The sequence below is a fragment of the Cebus imitator genome, unplaced genomic scaffold (genome assembly GCF_001604975.1).
Source record: "Cebus imitator isolate Cc_AM_T3 unplaced genomic scaffold, Cebus_imitator-1.0 Scaffold516, whole genome shotgun sequence".
Taxonomy (NCBI): Eukaryota; Metazoa; Chordata; class Mammalia; order Primates; family Cebidae; genus Cebus; species Cebus imitator.
This window is the reverse complement of record NW_016107831.1, coordinates 876,183-898,839: the sequence shown is the minus strand read 5'-3', so window position 1 is coordinate 898,839 and position 22,657 is coordinate 876,183. Positions and strand designations below refer to the sequence as shown.

The 22,657-nt window shown below is 33.1% G+C and overlaps 1 protein-coding gene across 9 annotated transcripts in view; it reads right to left on the bottom strand.

Moving 5' to 3' along the window:
- Window positions 1–22,657, bottom strand: part of NLGN1 (neuroligin 1) — a 901,657-nt gene that overhangs the window by 483,401 nt on the left and 395,599 nt on the right. For all 9 annotated transcript variants that reach the window (XM_037733329.1, XM_037733328.1, XM_037733327.1 and 6 more), the window contains one exon: window positions 18,686–18,838. In XM_037733329.1, the coding sequence (XP_037589257.1) occupies window positions 18,686–18,838 (153 nt within the window). The remainder of the gene's footprint in view (window positions 1–18,685; window positions 18,839–22,657) is intronic.

The following is a 22,657-nucleotide window of genomic DNA, read 5'->3' as shown; positions in this document are numbered from 1 at the left end:
TCAGAGCATTCTTTTCAAATTGCCTAATCAGAGGTAGATTTTCCAGCTTCCTTTCTGGAATCAAAATGTCTTATTTTCTTCACAGTACATATTACTTTATGATGTAATATATTTCTGTTTTGTTTATTTGTTTCCTATATACCTCCCCCATCTAAAATATAATCACTACAATCCAGAGACGTTTTTCTGCTTACTATGTCAAACCCCCATTAAAAGACCTGGCACCTCATAGGTAATGAATAAACACTTGTTCAATAGATGGGAGAATGCATTTACCAGTATAATGTATACGTTTACATGACTTTTTTGAAAACTAATCAGTAAGCTCCTTCAGGTTAGAAGCACTGCATCTGACTCCTCTTTGTATCCTCAATATCTAGCCTAGGACAAAGTATGTAGTTGTTTTTCAACTGAATGAATGAGTGAATGAATGAATCATCATTAACACGCTCAGCGGAAGCCCTTAGTTTCAGAACACTGCAAACTAGAATTTCAAGAAAATACTTTACAAGAATACTTTATTGAAAATACTTTATTTTCTCAGGATAAATCTCTGAGAAATCAGACATGAAAATTTAAGTATTTTGCTTATGATCAAATGAGTAAGACATCATGGCTGGGGCAGTAATGCTCATGACAAGTTCTTAGTGTTTCCTTCTATTTCCCAGCCCTGTTGCAGTTAAGTGGAGCTGTATCTCTCATTCTAGGCAATGTTATGGGCTCCTTTAGGTTGAGGTAATGAAAGGGCAATGTGCAACTCTCTGATTGCTCTTCCTCTACCACAGAAAATGGGGAGGCCAGGTATTGAGATGGCAGAAACACAAGATTAAGATCAAGGCAGTCTGAGTTAGAGAAATGTCACATGGAGGATAGTTGATTAAGAGTTTTCTGTATCTCCAGAGGAAATTGAGTGTGCAAGGAATAGTTTTGTCATTTTAAGCCACTAACATTTTGAGTTTATTCCTGCAGCAAAATGTCGCCTACCCTGGGTAAGAGAGAAACCTCCTCCTACACATACGGACACACACGTTCGTGCACGCACACACACACGCACAGAAGTAATGTGCTTTTTGTTGTTAAAATTTAAAAAACTACATTTGTTAGTTTTTTGCATTAATATATCTCATAGGTGCAGGTATAAACTAGGAAATGAGCCACCATTTTAATTGAGTCATGGGGTAACCTTGCCTGTTTCCATCTGAGCCACGACTCTACTTTGCTCTCTACCACAAGACTTATTTAAAAAAACCAAAATCACAGTTTAGAATTAGGCTGTTTTATCGACCTAGAAAGGACATATCTTGTAGCAAAAGATGCCCGACTTTTCATCTGAGAAAACTGCAGCATTTCAGGATCTGATATAAAAGACAAAAATGAGGAAGGTGGTGATTTTAATTTTACCATTTCTTAGATCTGATTTTCTCAAACCTACTTTTCATTAGTGGAAAAGAGCATATCAACTACCATGTGAATAAAGATCATGTTCAATAGAGGTAAACATCCAACTAGTTTGGTTGAGAACTATGTGAGCTTTGGAGAACACGATGTAAACATCAATTATTTTCTAATAATAATTATATATTGTGGGAAAATAGAATAAAAAGGAAAACCTTAACTAACAGAATGCATCTTAGTCAGATTACTCACTACAAAGGCTGAGCAAAGGATATAAAAATCATAAGCAATGTTGAAATAGAACAAAATGGCATATTCTCTTACCATTTTTTCCAGTAAGTATTATTAAATATGCAAAAAGATCTTTTCAAATGCTCATTATTGCCATCAACTTTAAATTTACTTTTAAAAATAAATGGATATTAATCATGCTCTTAACATCTCAAAAATAATTATTGCTAAAAAGCCTTCTCAATCCCTTTCGGCAGGGTATCAGAGTATAAAATTTAAAAAAGCACAATGTGATTTCTTATAAAGTGAATGAAAATGAGGAATATTTTAAAAATAGAGATCTTAATTTCTTTATTTTTTTTACTTGTTCTTTGACTGGCACAGGTTTCTGTGCTTTTCTCTTGGGCACAATTTGCCAAGGTCAAAGTGGCTACTTGGGCCCATTTTAAGGCTGCCAGATTGTTGGATATCATCTTTAGATACTCACAAAACTGAAAGAACCTACATAAAGTTTCTAATCTGCTTTAGGAAAATCATGGTGTTCAATGTTAGTCAATGAAAAATATTTCTAGTTACTTCTATCAGATATATTGAAATGGCTACATATGGTTGATAAGAGGAAAATCTTCAAACCATAATATCAATACACAATGTTACCAAATCATATTCCTATTGATAAGGAGCATTTTAATGTAGATTAGTAATATTCGCAATGGTTAAGTGCTTAGTAAAGGGAAACACAGCATGATCCATATCAGTGTAGGAGAAAAATATCAAAACCTGTATTTATATGTATCTTTTATAAAAGAAAAAAGAAATCCAACTTGTAAAATAAACATACCCTTTCCTGGTTATGTAAGTCAAGCATGTCATGTAAGTGCACATGTCAATACACACATGTCATACATAGCACATGAGGTCTCCTGAGGGCAGGGAGATATCTAACAGCACCTTACACCTTTTTTCACTTTCATTGTTTTAAAGCATATTGCTGTATTTAATTTTAGTTTATTTAATTTTTTAAAAACAATAAACAAGGGCATAATTGAATACAGGAGCCTAGTTAAGTGAATTTAGTGTTTATGTTATCAATTTTAATAAAACTGTCATTCACATGGAGCAAGTGGTTCAAAGAATTTTTGCAAATAAACCACAGATTGAAGATTGTACAAGTACCAACAAGTCACATAAAGTGGCAAAGCTGACATTATTTTCCTTTTTGCTATAAAATGAGCTAGTTGCCAACCACATTACAAGGTAGAAACCATGACCATTTAATCCTATTTTATAAGTATTCGGCTCTCAGAATTATCCACAAGACTATTACGTAGATTTAAATATACTGTGATTAACAATGAACTGCTCCTTAAATGTGTTATTGTACTTTTGTGTCTTTGTGAATCGTCTCTTTCAGCTCTAACACCCACTGAAACGAAACATTAAACTGATCTTAGAAACACTCTTACAAACCTCTGGATGACAAAATGTAAAATGAATATCTTAAAAATAACCAAGTGTTTTCCTAACACATAGTATTAAAAAAAATTTTTTTAAATAAGAAAATAACATTGTTATTTTAAAATACTCATTAATCTTCAAAATTTCTACCTTCTATTATATTACAGTATAAATGATATATTCATAGCATGTACATGTATATAATACAAATACTTCCATGAATTGAGGGTTCTTGTTTCAAATATTTCTCCCAACAGGTGTATATAATTAGAAAGTTTAGCTACAACAGTGTAGAACTGTGTGTTGTCTGATCTGGTAACCAACAGCCACATGTGACTATTGAGTGCTTGAAATGTGGCTTGTGTTACTGTGTTACTGCATTTTTTACTTTATTTAATTTTAGTTGATTTAATTTTTTTAAAAAAATGAAGCAGTGCCAAATACTGTTTTCTGTTAAGCACAACTGTATTGTTTAGTGGAACTACTATAGATGCTGTTGAAAATTTATCACATGAATTGAGATGTTCTGTTAGCAGAATATTAAGTACATAGCATATTTCAAAGTATAAACGTTTTAAAATCTCCCGGTAATAATTTTATGTTGACTCCATTTAGAAATGATAATTTGGGGATATATTTGTTTGAATGAAATAAATTTTTTAAAACTAATTTTACCTATTTCTTCTTACTTTTCTTTAATATGGTTACTGTAAAATTTCAAATTATATATGTGCATTGCAGTATATTTCTATTGCACAGCACTGGTCCAAAAATAATGGGTGGTGGATAGAGGGATTTATATAAGAAAACAGGCTCATAATTTATGAAAGATTCAAGTTTAGACTAATAGACCAATTTTTAACCTATAAAGCATATATATATATATATATATATATATATATATACTTAAAAATTATGTGAGGATATCTTTAATTAGGATTTGCTGATCTTAATGCAACTAGGAATTATCACTGACATCTACTGTACATCACTCGAGCCACATCGAACAGTCTTATAGAACTAACTGACAGGGCATTAAATTGACGTTACTAAATTTTAATTCTATTTCCAAAAAAATAGCAGATTTTAAAAAACCATTATATAAAGACTATCACAGAAACATAGAACAAAAAGAAAAAAAAAGAATATAGCAAGTAGATCTTTTTAAGAGATAAGAGGAAACAAAAATCTGACTTTCCTAATTATATGATACCATTTTTAAAAAGGAAAATAAGTAAATTATCTCTTCCTCTTAAAGATAACACATGGACACAGGGAGGGGAGCACTACACACTGGGGTCAGTTGGGGGGAAATAGGGGAGGGACGGTGGGGGGTGGGAAGCTGGGGAGAGATAGCAAGGGGAGAAATGCCAGATGTAGGTGATGGGGAGGAAGGCAGCAAATCACACTGCCACGTGTGTTCCTATGCAACAATTTTGCATGTTCTTCACATGTACCCCAAAACCTAAAATGCAATAAAATAAATAAATGGGAAAAAAAAAAGATAGTTGATGAAGTTGGCAAGCCACAGAGAAGCTCCTTTTTATCCACATACATTGATTCAGACTTCCTATATCAAGGGATCAAAAAAATGAAATGAGGGTTGTGTTACCCAGAACACCTGGGCACCAGAATTGTTTTAAATATCAGATTTCTTTGGATTTTGAAATATTTGCTTATACATATTAATGACTTAATGCTAAGACAAAATTGATTTATGTTTCATATATAACTTATACACGTAGCCAGAAGGTAATTTTAAACATTTCAGATTTTTGAGCATTTCAGATTTTTGGATTAGAAATGTTCAACCTGTAATCAGTAGTTTTCTCATGCTAAACAATATTCAATTAGAACATTACCTATGGAATACACACATATTAATCACCCCTGCTGGTCTTTTGGCCATTGGAGTCCCTGAGCTGCTCTATTTGGAGGCTGACTCTGAGCAGGTAGAGAAAAGCTAATACATGGAGTAGATGGTTATAGCTAAACAGAGCACATGGAAGTACAGAACATAAATAAATTAAACTACACAGTTTGGGCTGTTTCTATTTAAAAACACTTTTATCATAGAGTTCTGTTTTTGTAATTGTCCCCAACAAGTCCCATGTGAGAAATTTCTTTTGCGGAACTTAGTGCCTAGAATAACTTTGATTTCTCTGAAGACTTGTCATGTTTCACAACCTCCTGATATTAAAAAATGAATAAAACTTGGACGAGTGTCAATTCATCAACTTGGGAAATATTTTGAGACTTCATTATTTGCCTTTTCGAGTCTTCTGTTTTCTCTAAACCTGATTTGCTATGTATATCTCATCATAATGTTATTGTATATGCTCCCACAAATACTTTCTAGCACAAGGAAGGGTAAAAATAGGTAAATGAATTATTTATTTAATTACTTTCCTAAATAACAAGATTGTATGAATTACAGTAAAATATCACTAAGGGACTATGTAGATTTTTCTCATATAGATGCAGATCAAACTGGAATCAGGGAAAAAGTTATATATGTCTGATTTGTGGTCTCTGTAAACATGTTCCTCCAAAAACTAAACCCAAATATGAATTGTAGACTATAAATTGTCTGCTTTAGTAAATACTACAGATTGATACTAAAACAGAAGAGCCAAATATATGCACTAAAATCCAAATTTCTTGTAACTTAAAGCAGATAAAATTGTGGTATATTTTAAGGAAAAACACTATCTACTGCAGCAATCATTTTATTCGTATTGAAAAAGCATAATGAGTATTTCTTAAAGCTTATTTTCATACGAGGTCAAAAAACATAAAGAATTCTGGCATAATTACATAAGAATAAATTCATCTTTTATTCCTGTCAGAAAAAATGCTCCTAATTATGATGATATTACCACAAAGAATCTTTTGTAATAACTTACTTCTGTTTGAGCATGTTGCATATTCTCTGAGAGAACTGACTTTTCCAGAAAAGATGGCTTTTTTCAAAGCTCAGATGCAAGAAGCTAGCAAATACTAGAACAGAAATTAGTATTTCTCTTAGATATGTCTCATCTCAGGGATATGTCTCACCTCCTTAAAAAGGTTTGCAAATGTTGAAATTACCAACAAATAAATCAGTTGGGAAAGTTCATTTGTTCCATACCTGAGGAAAAATTTTAAGAATATAAAATTAAGTATGGTCTTGACTATACTCTTACAAAAGATTAGTGGGTGTGAAAGTGATCAGGAAATTGTCTGATTTCACCTATATCTCTATATCATGGTTGTGCACCTGTAATGCAATTCAAGATAGACGAAATATCAAAAGGCAAAGTTAATGAAACTACAATTTCCTTTTATTTCTTATCTTTACAAAAGAACAACACTAAGCTGAGCCCAAAAAAGCTACAGATTCCAAAGCCTATTGTCTCTATAAAGTGAAGAGTTATCCTTTCTGCAATACTGCCTATATAGCAGTCCTCACTCATTCAGGTTTGCTATCCACAGTTACCTATGGTCAGCCATGGTCTGAAAATAGGTGAATGTCTTACAGTACAGTAAGATATTTTAGGCAGAGAAAGACTAGATCTACATAACTTTTATACAGTACATTGTTTTAATTTCTCTGTTTAGTATTTTTAATACAGTACTATGCCTAATTTGTAAATAAAACTTTATCATAGGTACTTACACATAAAGAAGTGGTTTACTTAACGTTCCATACTATCCACAGTTATAGACAGTCACTGAGTGTTTTTAGAACATATCCCTTGTGGTAAGGGAGGACTGTTGCATTTTAATTCAAAAAGTAGCACTTCAACACTATTTTCATGTTTATCTAGTTCTTATGAGCACCAACATTTTCACTTACCACATGCTGAGCAGGAACCCGAACAGTACAAATATTAAATACATGAGAAATGTAGAAATAGCTATTCAATTTAAAATAAATTGCAGCTTTCATGCATTATAGTCTCAGTACAAGAAATATTTCTCTAGAAAATCCAGGGGACTTTCTTGTCACTGCTATTGAGGTAAAGGATTGCTACTATTAATAAGGCCTCACCTCCTATCTTTGGGACTTGAAATGAAGCCTATGCAGCACATGGTTAATATGCTTTACTACCCACTTTCTATACCACCAGCAACATTTTCTACCCACTCTGTATTCCTAGAAATGCATATCCTGAAAAGAGCACACAGTGAATCCGTTTATGTGTTTATTGATGACTTTTGATTATGCATGCACAGCAGTCTGTTGTCTTAAGAAACTCAGAAAACCAGATAAGATCCAGTGCTTATTTTTTAATTTGGGTGGCACATCATCTACCATATTAAGCAGTTAATATACAAAACCATAACAAGTAGGATTGGTATCATGCATACCAAACTAAAGACTAAGCTGTGTATGCCATGGAAGCAGAGAAAACAGAGGGATCAATTAAGCCCAAAGAATTGAAAGGAGAGAGTTAGTTGGGCTACAACGATTGAGAAGGATGGGTATCTGTGGCAGGTCAGCTGTTGGAAAGAATCTTCCTAGGCAGGGAGGAATCTAGTATGGCCTGCATGAAAAGGATTTCTCAGAAACCAGTAGAAGGTAAAGTTTGACAAGAAGAAGAGCGAAGTAATTCAGCAGATTTGGAATGGCAGGAAATCTGTGGGATGTATCCCATAGTCAGTGAGAACCATTTAGAGATATAGGGCAGAGGAAAACTAAAGAAAACTGGTGCTCTTGCATTAAAGCAATTTGCCTGGTTGTGGTGTGGGATGAAACGGCATGTGAGTGTAAGTCTGGGGATGAGGGGTCAGCTGAAAATCCACTTGGCAACCCAAGGTGAGCAGGTAGCAGCAATGGGAATAGAAAGAAGAAAATTAACATAAGGTAGTTTTAAAAAATGAACTGTGCAAATTTAAACTAAAAAGACAAAGGAAAAGGAGTAGTATCCATATGTTTACAAAGTAGTTCAAGGAAAGATTTTAGAAATCCCTTTCTAAAGGATTTTAGAAAAAGAATAAACAAGATGTCTTGGCAGATAAAATTGCACTATATTTTAAAGGCAAATCAGTAAAAGTGGGCAGAAGATCAAGGATCATGACAGCAGGTCATGGGACAATAAGGGAATACTGCCTTCGTTCCTTATTGAAGAAAGAAAGAACTATTCAAAAGCAGAACAAAATTAAAAAGCAAAATCCAAGCCCTCATTGTTTTTTTGTAACAGAGAGGAAACACTCACCCTGGCTGAAGAAAAGACCCATATCTCTGTTTTAAAAAGTCAGTAATGCAGCCAATTTATCACATTTCATGACTCTTCTCAGAGTTATAGGCAGGTGAAGAAGAGAACCTTTCATTTTCTCCACAAAGTTCCAAGGTTACCCCTTCATTACACAGATCAAATATCTACCTAAGGGCTAGTCACTCTCTTGGGATATTTTCCCTGTGTATTTCACAAACGAGTTTTGCTCATTTAATTCAGATAGAGAACTTTGCCTGGTTGTTTGTGGGTAGTCTGTTTGTCTTCATTTCCACAGTTGCTTGTTTAAATGATTTGTTTTGCTTCTAATTATTTTACAGCTTTACAATTATTTCAAAATATTTTATCTGTCATATTTAATTTTGTAAATGCATACAGAAAAAAAAATCATAAAACTATGATGAAACCCTCAGTCTACATTTCAAAACAATTCATTTTTGTAGCACATTGTTCTTTTGGAAATACAAGTCATCAAAATTTGTATTAGCGTTTTGTTTAGTAGTTCGATGTCATTTTTCCTCACTCACTGTGAGGTCCAGAGAGGAAGAATTGAGGCTTTTTTTTTTTTTTTAACATTTTAAACACCAAAAATTAGAAGGCTATAGTGGGCACTTAAGAAATGTTTGTGGAATTAATGAAAGACTAAATGAATGAGTGAGTTAAGAGGGCGACTTCTGCTCTGAAAGTAAGCTAAATATATTTTTGTTTATTGTTTGGTTAGTTGTAGTCCTATCAATACCTGGAAATGGTTGTTGAATTCTAGTCCCAGAAGTATGCTTTAACTAGGAACGAGTGAAATTTTGATACTATGTTCTGTAATCTTATTTCATATCACTGATCTTAAGAATTTGAGAAAATCATATACCATATATTCTCAAATCCTCCCAGAATTTGCCCAAAGGCTATTAAGACAATAACTAAATAAGATACCCTTTTTAGGACAACTCAACACTTAAATAAATCCATATTAATAACATAGAAACATTAAGAAATAAGGAGGCATCATGATACAAATTATTATAATCTCTCATATTTGCCAGTTTCTGAAATATAACTGATATTGATTCTTACTCCTTCAAAGCAGGCATTCAAAAGAACTCTTCACAATGCTGGTTTGACTGACTCCATTATCAAAATAAAGGAAGAAAACCAGGCAAAATCTGTGTTGCTCTTTGTGTAAAAAATAGCTTCTTATACTCAACTGAGCAAGTCCAGCCTCAGCTGGTTCCTCAATCTTCTATGGGCAAAATATCTGCCTCAACCATTTATGACCAATCATCTCACTTTAACAAGATATAAGTTGTGCTTTTTGTATCCCCAGCAGAATGTCAACTTTGATCAAGGTCTGGGCCTACCAAAACAGTTTTAAAGGCAGATCTAATCATGTCACTTACCTGCTCAGTGGCCTATAATTGTTACTGATTGTTCATAGAAGTCCTAAATCTTTAACAAGGTGCTGCCCAAACAGCTCCCTATGATTTTACTGTGATTTAACACTGCTCAGCCTTTACTCAAAGCATCGCAGCTGAGTTTGCTCAGATCCGTTAGCATGCAAAACTGCTTCCTTCCTCTGGCTTTCCCCTAGACTCTCCTTTCTGCCCACAGCTCTGCCTCCTCCACTTCATGGCCACATCAGATCAACATCTATTAACCCCTGAGATCCAGTTTAAATTCATTCACTAATGTTTTTTGAGAAAATATCCTACGTCAAAAACTATTTTAGGCTTTGCAGAGCTAGACAGTAATAAAATGAACAATCCCAACATAAACAGAAAATAATCAGGGATGATAACTGTAATGCAGACAATTTTAAAAAGGAGATGGCATGATGTCATGGCTTTTCTTAGATTGGATGAACATGGATGATCTGTCTGGGAAGATGACATTTAAACAAAAATCAGATTGATGAAGAGCTGGCCCTACAGAGATATGGGGTAGAGAAAGCACCAGGCACATAATGACTAAAATGGGAGAAAGTTTGGCGTGTATGAAGAATAAATGATAGCTGGAACAGAGAGGAAGGGTGTTTTGAGATGAACTAAGAAATGCAGGCCAGGACCACTTCATGTGGGTTTTTGCCAGACAAGGCAAGGATGAAGTTTGAATTTTATGCTAAGTGAATAACGGGAAGCCAGTAGAGTGGGTTAAGCAGAGAAGCGAGTTGTTATCATTTATATTTTAAAAAGATAATTTCACTGATTTAAATCTAGAGTTTTAGAAAACCTACAAAAATTAAGAGTTTTTACTTGATCATCCAGATAGATAAGGCCAATGCCATCAGTGCAGTGTTGCGGTAAGAGAAGTTAGAATCCTGGCGCCACCACTGAATGCTGTTTGGGCTGTGTGACTGTAAATACATTCGTTAGCCTCTACACTCATTTGTGTCTGCACTTATGAAATCTGGAAACTAATAATCCTACCTCATAGAGTTGTGAGAATTTAATAATACAATCTATGTAAACTGCTTAAAACAATTTTTGGAATATAAGTCTTCAATGAATGTGGCCACTATTGCTATTGCTGTTGTTGCAGTGATTATTAGGTTATTATTGACTTCTTCAACTAGGTTATAATATTATAATAATTATCATTAGGTATAATTATGATATTTGATAATTATAGATAGTTATAATATATAATCATTTAAAATTTAAATATATAATATTCAATTATTGATTATATTTATTATGAGATATTTATAAATTTATAAATATATTTAATTAACTATTATGATTAATGATTATAATATAATATAATATAAATTAAGGATTTTCACAATATCCTTAATAACTAACAGAATGACATAATAATATCATAGCCTAGTCATGGAAGTCAATAAAAATAGGAGGGCTAAGAAATTCAACATATTTCAGCCATGTTAAATTTGAGATATTCATTAGACAGCTACTTGGAGGGGTTGATATGCAGAAGTATATGAAAGGCTGGAATTCTGAGGAAGGGTTAGTCTTGAAGATACAGTTTTGAAAAGTCACTTCTATAGAGATGGTATTTAAAGCAATGCACAGGGTTCCTTAAGGCATATCACAGAGAGAGAAGGAAAGAGAGCCAAGAATTATGCTTAATGGCACAACATTTAGAGGTCAGGGTAGGAGAGCAGGAGTTAGCAAAGGAGACGGAGATGAAGCAGTCAGGGAGGTGGAAGGAAAATCCTGGGTGATACCATGAAACAAGCAGGCCAAAAAGGGAATGGTTAACTGTGTCCTGTGCTAGACAGTGAACATACAAGATAAAAACAGAGAGGTGACTAATGGAATTGGCAATCTGGAGGTCTTTGGGAATCTTGACAAGGTCTTTCTCAGTAGAGTATAAGAAATGGAAACTTGAATGTCACCTCCTAAGGGAAACTGTTCTGTGTTTCTAAAATAAAGTAGCTCCCTTCTAATTGCAGTATTTCTCTAGAATTTATATAGGTAATTGCTAAGAAAATTAACTTTGCATTCAATCATTATCTATGTAAAGTATATAATTTGTTATTCATTTATTTTCTACCTTCCCTAAATCTAGTAATCCACTGAAAGCAAGGATCACGTATATCTTATTTTCCACAATATCCTTAATAGCTAACAGAATAACATACAAACAATTGCTCAATTTATAGAGAATAAGGGAATAAATGGCTGAACAAATAAATGAGTTACCTAAAACACACCGTTTTTCTTCTTTTAACTAACATCCACAGTAACTGACATGCTTACTTTCAGATTTTTCTAGGTTTTGGGCATAAATAAATAGTTGTTTTTACTGCAGGCCACTTTGGAGGGAGTAGGGGAATAAAAATAATGAACAGACAGTCAATTTTGCAAAATGTCATTACCTATCTAAAGTTGTCCCCAACACCCGTCACCAAAGGACAAATAGTTTCTCTATTCCAGAAGCTCATTTTAGCACTCAATCTAAAATTGATTATCATCTAGCCATTATTAAGACCCGGTTGACATAACATATTTGAGAGAAGAAATCTATGAATCAAGTAAACCATCCTTTGCTCTAAATTGGAGTTTAGTTCTATCCTATTATAAGTGAAATCACCAAATATCTTACCCAGATTGCATTTGGTTAGCTCTTTGCTAAAATGACATTATTGAAGTTATGAGCATTTATTATTACGTCTTTGGCTTTTACAGAAGGCTACTATAAATAATCATATACTGAGAATATTTTTGCATCTTATAATGGCATGAAGACTATCACACAATTCCTATAGTGTCCCATATTCCAAATATAAGCAATACAACCCATATGATAAATTTCTCTGTAGTACAATGTAAGGAAAACTGTTATTTGTGTATTTTTCTGGTTAATATGATCGTTTTCTTTATCTGATTATAATTATGAAATTTAATCCATTATATTTTACCTTGCTTCTAGAAAACTAGGATATGCCTCTATGTCCAACTGTCGTACCTATTCGTCACCTAACTCTCTGTCTCCTTTTCTCTAACTATTACGACTCAAATATGATTTTGCCAATCTATTTATTTGTGTGCATTGTCACAAATCACTTCCACTTTTTCAAATTTGTATGAATAAATGAAAATAAAAATAAAGATTGTCTTTCTCCCTTTCCTTCAGTTAATACCAAGGACAGTCCACTCTTCGTGGCCTTCCACAGTGCAACCAAAACCGACTCCTCCTTTTATCTCCCGAGAACACATTTGGATGTGTTGTAGAACATTATCATTGTATAAAATTTAACACTTTGTTTAAATATTACTCTTAAATATATAATCACGCCTGAAGTTTTTTGTTTGTTTTGGAGTTTGAGGCTTTTGGTTTTTGGGGATTCTTTTAAAGAGCCAGACAGAAACAAAAACAATGTAATACACAGGAGTAACAACAACAAAACACTTGAGGGATTAATATGCTTTTCTGTTTAAATCATGATCAATACAAAGGCTTTAGCAAATTTCCTTGCTCCTAGGCTGATCAGATTCAAATATAAATATCAATTACGATACCCTTATTAATCCATCAGATATCCTACCCTTCTTTCCTTTTCTCTTGTTCTGTTTTCTTTTTATATATCAAGTGAATCTATTCATATAGATCAATTAATAAACCCATACATTAAAAATATAAGTAGAAATCAATTGTTATTCTCTACTGTCTCTTTCAACTATATCAAAAGCTCTTTAAAGTTAAAAACTATATTATCTTCCCTTTTATCCCTCAGAAAAGGTGCATAATGCTGAAAACAAGTGTTATTGAATTGATAATTGACCACACTAAAGTTATATCTGTGTGTGTGTGTGTTAGTGTGTGTATAGAGATGGTGTGTGTCTGTGTGTTCAACCGATCCTTCCGCCTCAGCCTCTTGTGCAGCCAGAAATACAAGCACGTGCCACCACACCTGGCTAATTTTTTGAATTTTTTTTGTAGAGACATGATCTTGCCATTTTGCCCAGACTGGTCTTGAACTCTTAGGCTCAAGTGATCCTATTGCCTTAGTCTTCCAAAGTGCTGAGACTATAGGCATGCACCCCCACACCTGGCCTATAGTTATAGTTATTGTTGCTATTTATCTAATAATACTTGAAGCATTATTATTGCATAGACAGTCTAATTTTAAGAATCAAAAAATTTCATTAACCATATCTAATAGAATAAAAATGTTAAGGTGTTCATTAAAATGCATATGAAGTTAACAAAAGTTTGTTTTAAATAATTTAGTGCCACATAGAATTATAAAGTAAACTAAATGCAATTGTTTAAATACAAATAGATGAGCTAGCACTTTAAATTATTTTTTCCATGCATGGGTGCTGTAAACATTCAGTTACTAAGTAAAATATTTAATTAGATGCTTTTCCAAAAATGGCCAAATTCCCAGATAGATATCAGTACTTCTAAAACATTTAAAACTTTTTTTCTAAAATGAATCACATGGGCTAGAATTGTGAATTGCATGATTGCCTCCAAGATATTTATGTCAAGATAAAAGTAAATGACTAAATTTCCACCAAATTAAAATCTTGTTTGCCCAAGTTAGATCCTCACAGGGGCATTAACATTTTTCTTTTACTTCAAAAGTAATTTATAGATTTATTCTAAATTTAAATAAGTGGTTGAAACATTTTAATGATAAATTACTTATTTTTCATTTTTGAGATTTGTCAATATTATCATTTAAATAATTCTATTTTGAAAAATATTTAGTGCACATCTCATCTAACAATGATTTTATACTCTTTTTCAATTCTTGCTCATAAAAACATGTTTACTCTAGTTATAATCAGAGCATTTAATTTTGATTATTTCCCTTCTTTAAGAACACATCAAATATTTCTATTTCTCCCTGCATTTTTGTCTGTCTTTCTTTTTTTTTTTTTTTTGAGATGAAGTTTCACTCTTGTCGCCCAGGCTGGAGCGCACTGGCATGATCTTGGCTCACTGCAGTCTCAGCCTCTCAGGTTCAAGTGATGATTCCAGAGCATCTAGGATTACAGGCACCCACCACCACGCCCAGTTAATTTTTGGATTTTTAGTAGGGACGAGGTTTCGCTATTTGGCCAGTCTGGTCTTGAACTCCTGACCTCTATCCACCCTCCGAGGAGGCCATCCACCCCCCTCAGCCTCCCAAAGTGCTAGGATTACAGGCATGAGCCACCATGCCCGGCCATTTCTCCCTACATTTCTAAGATGATTATAAGCCATACATTAGAATGTTAAAAAAAAAAATACCCTACTAACAATAATTTTAAACATATTTAAAGACTATGTAACAATGTTATTAAGTAATAGATGCTGAAGAAAGCAAATATGGAAAGCTTATGTCAAAACTGGCTGAGGAAGAAGAAGGCGTATAGTCAAAAGTGAAAGAAAAGTTAAACAGTGTATAAGAAATGTGAGACTAAGAGGTAGGAGGTCACCAGGAGCTCTAACACGAAACTGGGGAGTGAGGTTAGTCCTGCATTCCCTTCCTTCTTTGTCAATCTTATTGGCAATATTTCCCATCATCTTCAATAGCATTTCCAGGGTGGGGGTAAATCATATACAACACAGTAAGAGTGATATTCTATGTTACCACTCCAAAGGAAATCATAAATGGTATTGGTAGAAGAACTGATTCTGCCCTGTTAGTAGCTGCTTCTGAGGAATGGTGGAGATTTTTTTTTCTTCTATTCCATTTCTACTTTGTAACAAACAAATTTTTTAACATGGAAACTTTAAACTGAAAAATTGGCTGCTAGATAGCTGTATGAATTTTCTAACTGAAACATTATCACATCTCTACTCACCACTAAAAACAAAGAGCAAAAAACAAAACTTGTAATACGATTCCCCACATCACCGCTTGGTGAGTTCAAATCAACGCAAACTGCACTACCTGTTCCAAACATCCTGACTGTTCCAGCCAGTCGTCTCAAAGCAATGATCTTGTAATTACCCAACTTGCCCATTCGACCCCTAAATCTATTTCTTTTACACCAAAATGTCCGAATGAAAACACAGCTCAGGATTTCCTCTGATGTGGTATCATGTCTTATTTCCTACTTAATTTCCAATACTCAAGTGCAAATTAGATAGCAATAGTCTTGGATCCCACACCCAAGAAACCTTGGCTTACCTTGTTACTTGTTAGACAAATTATTCACAACATCAATCTCAAAAGCCTACAGTCTTTATTGTTGCAGTTCTCCTGCCAGATGAGCTGTTGATCTTGCTGTGGTGCACCACTCATGCAAAGTATGCTGAAACAAATGTTCTGATACTCTCTTTCTTATGAATTTATCTAAAAACATTTTTACAATACTCAACACATATTTTTAGCAAAACATGACCAGAATACGTCGGTTCTAGAGCTAACGTCTTAATGTCTACCTAAAAAATGTTTCACAGAGGTTATACTTTGTCATGTTGAGAGGAGGCCTATCAAGGACAGTCTTTGGCTTATTATCAGTGTATAATGTGTTTAAGAGAAATAAAAGGGATAACTAAATGTTACATCCTGGGGTACAGTAGAGCCAGAACAAATATTTAACACTGGGAAATCATAATTTAATAACATCAACACTGTCGGCTGTCTGCTACTATCTAAACCAAGTGATTGATTGAGTTCTTTATATTTTAGCCAGTTAATCCATTGCCTTGCAATCCAATCCTTCACAGTGAGGCATTAAAATTGAGTATGGGCATGAATATAGGTCTAAAATGGGTCAAAGTCAAGTCCTTATCAGTTCTGAATACATAAAAAGAAAAAGAATGGGTAAAGTTTATATTAACATAACAACAAAGTTCATTTTATGAAATCTTGCTTTATATAAATACAACCAATAACAGAAAGAGGCAAAAAAAAAGTTGTGGTCAAAGCATTTTTAAAATAGAATAAATATATATGACTAACTGGATGTTCAAGTCCTTAAAAACACTGTTACAATAATTTAGCATTTCAGCCTAAATTTTGATTCGGCAAACTGGCCACTGCTCAGAATTTTCAACTTGAGAAATTAGAAAAATATAAAAATAATAATCAACAAAAACAACTGAGCTCTGGACAATACTACAATTAAAAATTCAATGCATTAAAATATTAAAAACCGTCCTTCACATTGTTCCATAGGAAACAAATGACAACATTAAGATTTAAGAATTCAAGATTTAAGATTCAAGAGTTATGATGAGCAATTATTTGTGTGTCTTCGAATACACAGAGTTTTCATTGGTGGCAAGACACTTATCCCAACCCACAGAAATCATATGAACATTTGAAACAATGGATGATTAGAGGAACTAATGTGTACTTGATCGATGCTACAGAAATATGTTATACCTACATTGACGAAGTGCGTCTATCGTCATCCACCACACTCCAAATTTTCCAAAAAGAAAACGAGATAATGACTGAAACTTAACCTTCACATTGGTAAAATGTCACCTTCCCTCAGACTATAAACTTGATTCACAAAAATTATTCTACATTTTAAAATATTTTTTGATAAGCATAAACAGAATTATGATTACATAGGAGGATAACACTCAAGAGGATAAATTCTGATTCTCAACATGGATAAACTATATGATACTACCAATTATTATAAAACGGAATATAATTCAAATTCCTTTTTTTCAAAATATTTTAGATGATAAAATGAAAGGGTCAGGTGATTTGTTGTGTATAAACAAATTTATAATTTATACTATTTAAGTGTATAGTAGTATGGGATAAGATTGGAGAACAATTAAGATTAAAAAGTTAAATATTTTGTGGCTGCATTGTGCTCTTTTAGCAAATTCTGTTAATTAAGTATACTACAGATAAAGAAGTTTTATTAAATCATACAGTAACTTTACTCCTTAAAGTGTGGTAATACTATAACAAATAAACGTATACTAGAATGGCAAGTTCATTTCTTTCTTTTTTTGTTTTGAGATGGAGTCTCACTCTGCCGCTCAGGCTGGAGTGCAGTGGTACAATCTTGGTTCACTGCAACCTCTGCCTCCTGGGTTCAAGCGATTCTCTTGCCTCAGCCTCCCAAGAAGCTGAGATAGCAAGCACGCACCACCACGCCAGGCAGTTTTGTATTTTTAGTAGGACAGGGTTTCACAGTGTTGGCCAGGCTGGTCTCAAATGCCTGACCTCATGATCTGCCCGCCTCGGCCTCGCAAAATGTTGTGATTACAGGCGTGAGCCACTGCACCTGGCCACAAGTTTATTTCTCAAAAACTGGTTATCACATAAGATAACATGTCTATCTTAGAGAATCTAAGTTATTTTACAAATAATATTTCTCTATACTTTTTATCAAAGCTAGAAATCTCCAACTTGACTTTATGTTATCATTCTTTTGGCAAGAGTATACATTATTGAACTGAACTCTTTGTTACTTTATGAAATCAATGTTTTTCAAGTTAAATAATTTGATCAGAATACATTCATAAAATATTATTCATTATTATGGAACCAAAATAACAACAACAAACCAAAGAAACCTCCATCAAAATGCCAAACAATCATTCCCAAAAGCCAGTCCCTATACATACTCTAGAAGAGAATGTAAACTTATATCTTAGCTCATGGCAAACTTCAGACAATCTTAGAGCATTGTAAACAGAAAAGCAGAAGAAGGAAATATTTGTTCAAAGATAAACTCCTCTTTAATAAGGCCCTACCATTCTGCCTCTCCTAGTTTTATAAACCAGGAAGTACATACCATGACAACATGAATACTTTCATTACCGTTTAGTTTTACATCTTAAAACCAACCTATAGAATACATTGAAGCTATAAAAAAATTGGGTTCAAAAAAGTCAACAAGCATTTTAAAAAATGGGTGAAACAAAGCAAAGCAGAACAAAACAAGTCAAAGCAAAACTATCACACGCTTCATGGATTCATGGTGAAAATGAAAGAGACTTCTTACCAAGTACCCCAAGTCGATAGTTGACTGTGATGACGATCACATTGCCATAACTTGCCAAGACACTCCCATCATATAAATTTCCAGTACCTTCCATATATGAGCCACCATGGATATACACCATCACTGGTTTGGGACCCCCACTGTCCCGAATATCTGGAAAACAAATGTTTGGCAATCGTTCTTATCTTCAAAAATAATACACAATGAAGCACAGCATACGTTTTCCATTTTAGAGAAAAGAGGGCATAATTCCAATATGGTTCTTAAACTGCTGTTTTTATTAAAGTGTTTCTTAAGCAACTCATATGAAAAGCTATTGTGGAAATGAGCAATAGGCATCCATTGTTGTCTATCAAAATTTTATTTACAAGTTGTAAACTGACTTATGAAACTTAGAGAAATTAAAATTAGATGTGAATTTTAGTGCATTTTGATTAACTCCTTAAGTGACAGTAAAATAAAGAGAAATAGAGTGGCAATGACTCTCAGGACCACTTATTTAAAATGTTATATACCTCACATGACATTTATGAACAATAAACTAAAGACAATGGCATTGTTGCTATTGTGAGTAAAACAATCTGTTCATCCTTTCTTAGGTACTGTAAAGCTTTGTATCAAATACAACATGATTACATCAAGTCATTTATGCTCCAATTTGTGAATATAATTACAGTCTTGTGTTATGCAAGATGTTTCATTTAACTACCTAAGTAATGTCAAATGAATGTTTAGGCAGTAAAGTCATGTACATCTGTGCTCCTCTTGTTGCATTTAGGGAAATGTCATTTGAATAATATTTTTTTAGAAAATTTAGGACATCCACTATTTACAGCTCCCCATACCCTTTGGAAGAAGAGAACAGACAAATATTTTTTCACTTCTTTGTGTAGCTAATATACTCTTCTTCTTCCCATTTTGGCTCTATGTTTTATCATGCAGACATGAGATGGAATAGAGTTAAGTTCAAGTGTAAAGTGTCAAAATTTATGGTTAAAGTGATTTCTACAGCTCTGAATTTCATTAAATATGTTTTCCTTTCTCATACTTTTCCTCGATGATGTAATTTTTTATAAGGATCTAGAAATAATATATAAAGGAAACACAGGTGAGTTTAATCAGTGTGAAAAATGCACTCATTTCTGTAGATAAGCCAAACTGTGTATCAGCAAAAACAGTTTCATCTACATATTATATAGATTGACATTTTTGAAATATTATATGTATGCATATATATATATGGCTCTGAATATATACGGAAAGAAAACATTACTATTATATAGTAGCCCATGATCTCTTATACCCACAACTTAAAAACTTATACCAAATGCATTACCTTTTTATGACAAAATTAAAAAGTATAATTTAATAATATGGTTTTGTTCCTTTGCTTTTGACATTTTTATCAAATTTAATTCTCCTACATGCTAATTATTGAGGTGCCAGTTTTCAGAATGGACTAATAGCATACAAATTTATTGAAAGAAGTGGTGATTACTTAGAGATTGCTTTGCATTTTTTTGTAAAAAGAATGTGTAATGTAAATGCCTTGATTTCCAATGAAGAATCATTTTAGCATCACTTAGTATCAAGAATTGCAGCTCAGCTTGGTTGACCAGATTTTTGAGTTGGGGAAATGGGTCATTGCAGAACTTACAGACTTTTTAAAAAATATATTTTAAATTTGACTTAATACCAGTGTATAAACTTACTAGTTTCCTTCTAGTCCCCCAAAGGTGTATTTGAGAAGAATGTCCGTTTTTAAGTAGTGAGGGAAGGATACTTTGACATAGGAACCCTTCACTAAACATAGACACATTTAAGAGGAAAAAAATCTAAATTTATTTTCTCCTTCAAACCTTGGGAGAAAAAATAGTATTTGTTCATTTATAAAGCTTTGGGGGCTTGTGGAGATTTTAGACTTACACAGAGAAAGTAACCCTTTTGAAATTGTTAAACTATGCACCTTAAATGCCTGTTTGCTACATACAGTTTCAGCTTCTTATTTTTCTAGTGTGGCTGGCACTGAAGAAGCAATAATAAATTATTAAACTGAAATCATTAACTGACTGTTCACAGCAGACACTGTACTCTGCTAATTGTATGCTTGGAGGTAGCACAGAGGGAGGCTGTTTCAGAATTCTTCTTTAATTAAAATTACATAGAATTACAAAGCACCAACTGTGAACAGTAATGAAATCTTGGTAGAACCATTCTGTTCACCTGGAAAACAATACAGGCACACATTGAGAAGACCTGCCACGTTTTATATTTAATAACAGAATTAAGTGGACATTGTCAGAAAACACTGAAAATATGACAACAGATTCTAGAAGCTATTTGAGTGGTATCTCTTTATTTTTCTTTGAAAATTAGACTTGAAAGGATTACTGTTCATTTGGATTAATCTTAATTTTTAATTTCCCTTTTCAAAATTTTCAAATTTAAGCCTTGTCTAATAACTTAATACATTGATTTCTTTTCCATAAAGTTCTCTAGGATTCTTATGCTGTGTTCTGAGAAAATATTTTTCACTTGAAGTAACCCTGAGATTTATGTTATAAAAAGGATTATTAGGTTAGTGCAGAAGTAATTTCGGTACTTACTGAAACAGGTAAAATTCTTGGACATAACAAACCTTAATATTGCTAATAAAGTTTGAGAAACTATAGAAACTTTAGACAATTTTTGTTACAGAAAAAATTGGAAGTCTTTAATAGTGCATTGTCAGAGTGGTCCATCCTAGGCTTTATTTTAATTTTATTTTTATTTTTGAGACAGAGTTTTGCTCTTGTCACCCAGGCTGGAGTGCAGTGGCATGATCTCAGTTCACTGCAACCTCCACCTCCTGTGTTCAAGTGATTCTCTTTCCTCAGCCTCCCTAGTAGCTGGGATTACAGGCACACACCACCATGCTGGGCTAATTTTGTATTTTTAGTAGAGATGGGGTTTCACTATATTGGCCAGGCTGGTCTTGAACTCCTGACCTCAGGTGATCTGCCCTCCTTGGCCTTCCAAAGTGTTGAGATTACAGGAGTGAGCCACCACGCCTGGCCAGACTTTACTTTTTATAATGTTTAATTATAAATTTTTATCTTACACTTAGCTTTTATGCTTAGTTTATAAGGTTTTAAAAAATGTAAATAGCAAATATAAAGAGTTTCAATTATAACTATTTCTTTGTTTTTAGAAAGAACCAGATTCTTTATAAATAAAACGAATATATCAGATAGCCTACCATTGAATATCATCTGCTAATTCCATCATTTTAATAATAATGTTGAGGGGGGCATTTATCTTCTGTGAAAATATATCAAATGCAGCTTATTAATTTATAATTAATTTTTTAGAGCCAAGTTGTCTCTTTAAACCTTGTTACATATTTAACTACCTATAAATATGGTGGAGTTTGTGAACTATGGATTTTCACTTAAGATTTTTACTTTGCCTAAACAGCATCTACTGACTTTACTAAAATTATAAGAACCCTCTCAGATATTTTTAAATACTAATTCAGTCCTGTAAAAGTACAAATGCTTGTCAGGCATGTTTACATTTTCTGTTATTTGCAATGGTTTTAAGCCTTTGTAAACACAAACATTTAAATCAAGTTCTTCAAGTTTAAAAAAAAAAAAATTGGAATCTTAGTAAACACCTTGATTTAAAATTTTAGTACCTATTTTGTTTTTCTAATAAACCAAAATCATAAGCCAAGATAGCAAGTTTCAATAGATTCCGAGCAGTTAATGGGGATTTATTTCTGTCTGACAACAGGATTTGAAATCAGTTTCCATTAATGATCCTAGTGAATAATTATTAGTGATATAATCATTAAATATGTTTACAGTTTTTTCTTCTTCTTAAAGGATTCGTGAAGTATTTAAATGCCCACATTTTAGAGTTTTTAGGATTAACCGTTTTTAAATTGTGAAGTATTGCCTCAACTAAATCTTTCTCTGTTATAAAAAACAC